This window comes from Coregonus clupeaformis, chromosome 21 (genome assembly GCF_020615455.1).
Source record: "Coregonus clupeaformis isolate EN_2021a chromosome 21, ASM2061545v1, whole genome shotgun sequence".
NCBI lineage: Eukaryota > Metazoa > Chordata > Actinopteri > Salmoniformes > Salmonidae > Coregonus > Coregonus clupeaformis.
The window spans coordinates 43,011,777-43,020,937 of NC_059212.1; the positions used below are offsets into that span (position 1 = coordinate 43,011,777).

General features: G+C 43.0%; 1 protein-coding gene across 4 annotated transcripts in view; it reads right to left on the reverse strand.

Annotated features, from left to right (window-relative positions):
• The window catches only part of LOC121535546 (collagen alpha-2(VI) chain), a 47,311-nt gene extending 39,311 nt beyond the window's left edge, over positions 1-8,000 (reverse strand). For 2 of the 4 annotated variants that reach the window (XR_006657180.1, XM_045205911.1), the window contains exons 1-4: positions 7,802-7,993; positions 6,281-6,380; positions 5,824-5,924; positions 5,534-5,677 (exon numbers count right to left, since the gene is read on the reverse strand). Coding sequence is in view for 3 of the 4 variants with exons in the window: in XM_045205911.1 (XP_045061846.1) it covers positions 5,534-5,677; positions 5,824-5,924; positions 6,281-6,362 (327 nt within the window). In the remaining variant the exon portion in view is untranslated. Of the gene's footprint in view, positions 1-5,533; positions 5,678-5,823; positions 5,925-6,280; positions 6,381-7,801 lie in introns of all 4 variants that reach the window. The other 2 variants (XM_045205912.1, XM_045205913.1) reach the window with 2 other exon arrangements.
• Between the last annotated feature and the right edge of the window lie 1,161 nt (positions 8,001-9,161).

The window sequence follows — 9,161 nt, forward strand, 5'->3', positions numbered from 1 at the left end:
ACAACAACAGTTACTGTATACCCCTCACCCCCTGAAACAACAATAACAGTTACTGTATACCCCCTCACCTCCTGAAACAACAGTTACTGTATACCCCTCACCCCCTGAAACAACAGTTACTGTATACCCCTCACCCCCTGAAACAACAGTTACTGTATACCCCTCACCCCCTGAAATAACAACAGTTACTGTATACCCCTCACCCCCTGAAACAACAATAACAGTTACTGTATACCCCTCACCCCCTGAAACAACAACAGTTACTGTATACCCCTCACCCCATGAAACAACAGGTACTGTATACCCCTCACCCCCTGAAACAACAGTTACTGTATACCCCCTCACCTCCTGAAACAACAGTTACTGTATATCCCTCACCTCCTGAAACAACAGATACTGTATACCCTTCACCCCCTGAAACAACAGATACTGTATACCCCTCACCCCCTGAAACAACAGTTACTGTATATCCCTCACCTCCTGAAACAACAGTTACTGTATACCCCTCACCCCCTGAAACAACAACAACAGTTACTGTATACCCCTCACCTCCTGAAATAACAACAACAGTTACTGTATACACCCTCACCCCCTGAAACAACAACAACAGTTACTGTATACCCCTCACCTAGTGAAACAACAACAACAGTTACTGTATACCCCTCACCCCCTGAAACAACAGTTACTGTACACCCCTCACCTCCTGAAACAACAACAGTTACTGTATACCCCTCACCCCCTGAAACAACAGTTACTGTATACCCCTCACCCCCTGAAACAACAGTTACTGTATACCCCTCACCCCCTGAAATAACAAAAACAGTTACTGTATACCCCTCACCCCCTGAAACAACAACAGTTACTGTATACCCCTCACCCCCTGAAACAACAGTTACTGTATACCCCTCACCCCCTGAAACAACAACAGTTACTGTATACCCCTCACCCCCTGAAACAACAGTTACTGTATACCCCTCACCTCCTGAAACAACAGTTACTGTATACCCATCACCCCTTGAAACAACAACAGTTACTGTATACCCCTCACCTCCTGAAACAACAGTTACTGTATACCCCTCACCCCCTGAAACAACAGTTACTGTATACCCCTCACCCCCTGAAACAACAGTTACTGTATACCACTCACCCCCTGAAACAACAACAACAGTTACTGTATACCCCTCACCCCCTGAAACAACAACAGTTACTGTATACCACTTACCCCCTGAAACAACAGTTACTGTATACCCCTCACCCCCTGAAACAACAGTTACTGTATACCACTCACCCCCTGAAACAACAGTTACTGTATACCCATCACCCCTTGAAACAACAACAGTTACTGTATACCCCTCACCTCCTGAAACAACAGTTACTGGATACCCCTCACCCCCTGAAACAACAGTTACTGTATACCCCTCACCCCCTGAAACAACAGTTACTGTATACCACTCACCCCCTGAAACAACAACAACAGTTACTGTATACCCCTCACCCCCTGAAACAACAACAGTTACTGTATACCACTTACCCCCTGAAACAACAGTTACTGTATACCCCTCACCCCCTGAAACAACAGTTACTGTATACCACTCACCCCCTGAAACAACAACAAAAGTGGATGCTGTGCTCCATGTAGGTTCAACCTGTATGAAGCTGTCTTTAATTTTTGCTTAATGCAGGTTCAACCTTTATGAAACGGTCTTTAATGCTGTGCTCCATGTAGGTTTAACCTGTATAGAAACTGTAATGTTGTGCTCCATGTAGGTTTAACCTGTATAGAAACTGTAATGTTGTGCTCCATGTAGGTTTAACCTGTATAGAAACTGTAATGTTTTGCTCCATGTAGGTTTAACCTGTATAGAAACTGTAATGTTGTGCTCCATGTAGGTTTAACCTGTATAGAAACTGTAATGTTGTGCTCCATGTAGGTTTAACCTGTATAGAAACTAATGTTGTGCTCCATGTAGGTTTAACCTGTATAGAAACTAATGTTGTGCTCCATGTAGGTTTAACCTGTATAGAAACTAATGTTGTGCTCCATGTAGGTTTAACCTGTATAGAAACTAATGTTGTGCTCCATGTAGGTTTAACCTGTATAGAAACTAATGTTGTGCTCCATGTAGGTTTAACCTGTATAGAAACTAATGTTGTGCTCCATGTAGGTTTAACCTGTATAGAAACTAATGTTGTGCTCCATGTAGGTTTAACCTGTATAGAAACTAATGTTGTGTTCCATGTAGGTTTAACCTGTATAGAAACTAATGTTGTGTTCCATGTAGGTTTAACCTGTATAGAACCTATAGGTTTAACCTGTATAGAAACTAATGTTGTGCTCCATGTAGGTTTAACCTGTATAGAAACTAATGTTGTGCTCCATGTAGGTTTAACCTGTATAGAAACTAATGTTGTGCTCCATGTAGGTTTAACCTGTATAGAAACTAATGTTGTGCTCCATGTAGGTTTAACCTGTATAGAAACTAATGTTGTGCTCCATGTAGGTTTAACCTGTATAGAAACTAATGTTGTGCTCCATGTAGGTTTAACCTGTATAGAAACTGTAATGTTGTGCTCCATGTAGGTTTAACCTGTATAGAAACTAATGTTGTGCTCCATGTAGGTTTAACCTGTATAGAAACTAATGTTGTGCTCCATGTAGGTTTAACCTGTATAGAAACTAATGTTGTGCTCCATGTAGGTTTAACCTGTATAGAAACTAATGTTATGCTCCATGTAGGTTTAACCTGTATAGAAACTAATGTTGTGCTCCATGTAGGTTTAACCTGTATAGAAACTAATGTTGTGCTCCATGTAGGTTTAACCTGTATAGAAACTAATGTTGTGCTCCATGTAGGTTTAACCTGTATAGAAACTAATGTTATGCTCCATGTAGGTTTAACCTGTATAGAAACTAATGTTGTGCTCCATGTAGGTTTAACCTGTATAGAAACTAATGTTGTGCTCCATGTAGGTTTAACCTGTACGAAGCTGTCTTCAATGTTGTGCTCCATGTAGGTTTAATCTGTATGAAGCTGTCTTTAATTTTTGCTTAATGCAGGTTCACCCTGTATGAAACGGTCTTTAATGCTGTGCTCCATGTAGGTTCAACCTGTATGAAGCTGTCTTTAATTTTTGCTTAATGCAGGTTCAACCTTTATGAAACGGTCTTTAATGCTGTGCTCCATGTAGGTTCAATCATAAATGTTGTGCTCCATGTAGGTTTAACCTGTATAGAAACTGTAATGTTGTGCTCCATGTAGGTTTAACCTGTATAGAAACTGTAATGTTGTGCTCCATGTAGGTTTAACCTGTATAGAAACTGTAATGTTGTGCTCCATGTAGGTTTAACCTGTATAAATCTGTCTTTAATGTTGTGTTCCATGTAGGTTCAACCTGTATGAAGCTGTCTTTAATGTTGAGCTCCATGTTGTTCAACCTGTATGAAACGGTCTTTAATATTGTACTACTTGTAGGTTTAACCTGTATGAAGCTGTCTTTAATGTTGTGCTCCATGTAGGTTTAATCTGTATGAAGCTGTCTTTAATGTTGTGCTCAATGTAGGTGCAACCTACTTCTCAGATAGAGTTCAGTGTGTCAAATCGGAGGGCCTGTTGTCTGGACCTATGGCAGTCTCTATGGGGGTGCCACAGGGTTCAATTCTTGGGCCGACACTTTTCTCCGTGTATATCAATGATGTCGCTCTTGCTGCTGGTGACTCTCAGATCCACCTCTACGCAGACGACACCATTTTGTATACATCTGGCCCTTCATTGGACACTGTGTTAACAAACCTCCAAACGAGCTTCAATGCCATACAACAATCCTTCAGTAGCCTCCAACTGCTCTTAAACACTAGTAAAACTAAATGCATGCTTTTCAATCGAACGCTGCTGGCACCCGCCCACCCGACTAGAATCACCACTCTCGACGGGTCTGACCTAGAGTATGTGGACAACTACAAATATCTAGGTGTCTGGTTAGACTGTAAACTCAACTTCCAGACTCACATAAAGAATCTCCAATCCAAAGTTAAATCTAGAATCGGCTTCCTATTTCGCAATAAAGCCTCCTTCACTCATGCTGCCAAACATGCCCTCGTAAAACTGACTATCCTACCGATCCTTGACTTCGGCGATGTAATTTACAAAATAGCCTCCAACACTCTACTCAGCAAATTGGATGTAGTCTATCACAGTGCCATCTGTTTTGTCTCCAAAGCCCCATACACTACCCACCACTGTGACCTGTACGCTCTTGTTGGCTGGTCCTCACTACATGTTCGTCGTCAAACCCACTGGCTCCAGGCCATCTATAAATCACTGCTAGGCAAATCCCCGCCTTATCTTAGCTCATTGGTTACCATAGCAGCACCCACCCGTCGTCTGCGCTCCAGCAGGTATATCTCACTGGTCATTCCCAAAGCCTACACCTCCTTTGGCCGCCATTCCTTCCAGTTCTCTGCTGCCAATGACTGAAACGAACTACAAAAATCTCTGAAGCTGGAGACTCTTATCTCCCTCAATAACTTTAAGCATCAGTTGTCAGAGCAGCTTACCGATCACTGCACCTGTACACAGCCCATCTGAAATTAGCCCACCCAACTACCTCATCCCTATATTGTTATTACTACCCCATATGTAACTCTGTGTTGTTTTTATTGCACTACTTTGCTTTATCTTGGTCAGGTCGCAGTTGTAAATGAGAACCTGTTCTCAACTGGCTTACCTGGTTAAATAAAGGTGAAATAAAAAATAAATAAAAAAAAACCTGTATGAAGCTGTCTTCAATGTTGTGCTCCATGTAGGTTCAACCTTTATGAAGCTGTCTTTAATGTTGAGCTCCATGTTGTTCAACCTGTATGAAACGGTCTTTAATATTGTACTACTTGTAGGTTCAACCTGTATGAAACGGTCTTTAATATTGTACTACTTGTAGGTTCAACCTGTATGAAGCTGTCTTTAAATTTTGCTCAATGCAGGTTCACCCTGTATGAAGCTGTCTTCAATGTTGTGCTCCATGTAGGTTCAACCTTTATGAAGCTGTCTTTAATGTTGAGCTCCATGTTGTTCAACCTGTATGAAACGGTCTTTAATATTGTACTACTTGTAGGTTCAACCTGTATGAAACGGTCTTTAATATTGTACTACTTGTAGGTTCAACCTGTATGAAGCTGTCTTTAAATTTTGCTCAATGCAGGTTCACCCTGTATGAAGCTGTCTTTAATGTTGTGCTCTATGTTGAAGCTGTCTTTAATGTTGTGCTCCATGTAGGTTCAACCTGTATGAAGCTGTCTTTAATGTTGTGCTCCATGTAGGTTCACCCTGTATGAAGCTGTCTTTAATGTTGTGCTCCATGCAGGGTGTGAATTCCTACATTAAATGAAAACCAAAACGGTGTAAAGCATAAGAGCAATCAATGTAACCCTAACGCTAACGCTAACGCTAACCCAATCAATCTATTGACTGATAACATGTGTTTGTTTGTTTGTGTGTGTTTGTGTTTGTGTGCGTTTGTGTGTGCGTGTGTGACCCACCTGTATGAAAGCGTCCTTGGCCTGTATACGGCTGAAGACCTGTTGTCTCTGGGAGAAGTGTAGTCCTCCTAACTGCCATCTGATCTGGACCAGTCCTTTATAATCTGCATCCTCCAGAAGCTCTGCAAAACGCTCTGTAAATATCTACACACACATTAAAGAGGAGGAAGGGTTTAGAAATAATATCTATCTATCTATCTATCTATATATATATATAGAGGAACCTTGATGCTGTCCACCAGTGATCCAGGGGAGGTGTAACATCATTATATAGTTGTAGTAATAGGAACCTTGATGCTCTCCACCAGTGATCCAGGGGGAGGTTCTTGCAGGGCGATGGTCTCAGACGTGTCGATCGTAAAGTACACGTCTATAGGACACTCATGTTTCCCTGCAGGACACACACACACACACACACAAGCACACACACACGCACACAACCACGTTAGGACACATGTTAACAGAAACATGCATGTAAATGTAAACACAATCACATTAAAATATCAACTGAATCTCAAAGTCAATGTCTTGGTTATTGTTGTGTAAACAGAGAGGCCGATGTGATTATGTCAACCAAACTGAGAAACATCAAAGAAAAGTACAACATCTGTTACATGTTTAATACAGGCTGCATGCTTCCCAAATGCCACCCCATTCCCTATTTAGTGCACTACTTTTGACCAGGGCCCCTAGGGACAGGGGTTTGATGACAGAACCAGACAGTTGCATGGTGTGAAGGGAACTCACTGTTGCATTCTGGGACGGCCTGGGCGTGTGCCGCAGCTCCGAACAGGAAGCACAGCGCGATGACCTCTGACCTCAGCATCATCCTCTCCTCCTAACTGACCTGACACACACATGCACGCACGCACACACACACACACACAAAATCACATTATATTTGCATAAAACAGATACCCCTCACATACAGATGCCTGGACAGTTAGTTCTGGAAACAAAAATAAGCAGGCCCACACAGTCAAAATGGGCACATGTCCTAGACAGACAAATATTAGTACCAGAATCTTATATTTGAACAGGCCAGTTTCCATGAGTATCTATCTTTCAGTTTGTCCACAGCAACCATATCAGGTGTATTTGGTGCATGACATAAAGTCATCCTCAGCATCAGTCTCAGTGGCTGATTGTGAAACCAGAGGCATGTAGAATACAAAGAGAGATTGGCCAACTGTGGAGCTGGTTGCCATGTTGGTGCCTGCCTCTCAACATCTCATTCATGACCAGCAGTGGTGGCTGGTGGGCTGAGATATCGGAGGACAGGCTAATTGTAATGGAATAAATGGAATGGAATCAAACTCTTAATTTCCATGGTTTTCTCTCCTCTCCTATCTCTTGCTCTCTATCTCCTCTCCTCTCCTCTCCTCACTTCTCCTCTCCTCCATGTTTCCTCCCTCTGACATCAGTATACCCCTAACACACAGCCCATTGTGACTGGTTCATCTAATAATGATACAGTAGAGATACAGACTCCACTGTTTCTGAAACCCTCACAACAAGCAGCACCTGTAGACCTATAGAATGGCTACAAACAGAGCACACACACATATATATATATATATATATATATATATATATATATATATATATATATATATATATATATACACACACACACACACACACACACACACACACACACACATAGACAAAAGGGAAAAGGTTGAAGGCCCGTGCAGAAAGTTACGCCCACCGACTATACAACTTTCCATAGACACGCGCTCCTGCAGCCTCCTCTCGCGGTAAGATCTGGTAATGCATGGTTTAATGGGGACGAACTGGGAGGCTTGTTCTGCTACCCAAAACCACGGGGTGCGTTCCAGAATAATACACACATTCGCCGCGCAAACCTGAGCAGAATATTATTTCTTTACTTTAACATCTCAGGAACCATATTAAAACGAAATCATGGATTTCTAATGTGCGCAGGCCTGCATCTGGAACGCACCCAGTCAGGACTGAACAGTGTCCAGCTGAACTAAAGAATACGCAGCATTTTAACAACTCTGTCTAAGATGGAAAATGTATCGTTTGCCAAATCGTTTATAGCTAACTGACGGGTCTTCAAATGAGGGTGGAGGCAATGCACGTTCATGTATTCAAATACATCACACACACATTTACTACATAATTACTTAACGTATATTTCAGTCGGATATGAATGATAATCGAGACAGAAAGACAGAGAGAGAGCGACATGGGCAAATTTACGGCAGAGATATTGCAACAGTTTAAACTTTCCAAACTCACCCAAAACTTTAGAACAACTACCTAACCTTCGGAACAGCGCGTGGAACCCTCTCTGGATCAGTCACTCATCTCGTGGGGAAGAAGACGGGAGGAAAGGAGGGAAAAAGTGAGGAATAAAATAATAAAGTCCAGGACACGCGCGAGGTTTGGGCGTCTTTCAGAAGAAGAGGCGCTCGCTCTACCGTTTCTCTCCTTCAGCTCGAGCTGTTCTGATCCCTCCTCCTGTTCTCCTGCCTGCGTCCGCGTGGAGGCGCCCTGGGTCCGCAGGAGGGGTGTGTGTGCGTGTGCGTGTTTGCGCACTCACGCGTGTGTACGTGCACTTGTGTTGGCGCGCGCCTGGACCGCCTGTTAATCTCGGTTCAGCGTTCAGTGATATTACTTGTTTTGATTGTGCCTCGCAGCAGGTCTCGAGAGAGCTCAGCAGGCTCTATGTCGACCATATGAGTGCTTATAGCGAGGCCTGGGGCGCCGGCACACACTTAGCTCATACACAGGCCAGGGTGGGCGGCATCGGTGCTCTTAAGTATTATTCAAATCAAATCAAATGTAATTTGTCACATACACATGTTTAGCAGATGTTATAGCGAGTGTAGCGAAATGCTTGTGCTTCTAGCTCCGACAGTGCAGTAATATCTAACAATTTCACAACAGACCCATGGGGCGGCGCACAATTGGCCTAACGTCCTCCAGGGTAGGGGAGGGAATGGCCGGCAGGGATGTAGCTCAGTTGGTAGAGCATGGCGTTTGCAACGCCAGGGTTGTGGGTTCGATTCCCACTGGGGGCCAGTATGAAAAATATGAAATGTATGCACTCACTAACTGTAAGTCGCTCTGGATAAGAGCGTCTGCTAAATGACTCAAATGTATATACCCAATACACACAAAAAAGTAAGGAATGGGATTTAAGAATATATACATATATGGACAAGTAATGACAGAGCGGCATGTACTAAGATACAGTAGAATATTATAGAATAGAATACAGTATATACATATGAGATGAGTAGTGCAGGATATGTAAACATTATTAAAGTGACTAGTGTTCAATTTCTTAAAGTGGCCAGTGATTTCAATAGGCAGCAGCAGCCTCTAATGTGCTAGTGATAGCTATTTAACGGTCTGATGGCCTTGAGATAGAAGCTGTTTTTCATTCTCTCGGTCCCAGCTTTGATGCACCTGTACTGACCTCGCCTTCTGGATGATAGCGGGGTGAACAGGCAGTGGCTCGGGTGGTTGATGTCCTTGATGATCATTTTGGCCTTCCTGTGACATCGGGTGCTGTAGGTGTCTTGGAGGGCGGGTAGTTTGTCCCCGGTAATGCGGTCCGCAGACCGCACCAATCAATCAATTTTCAATCAAT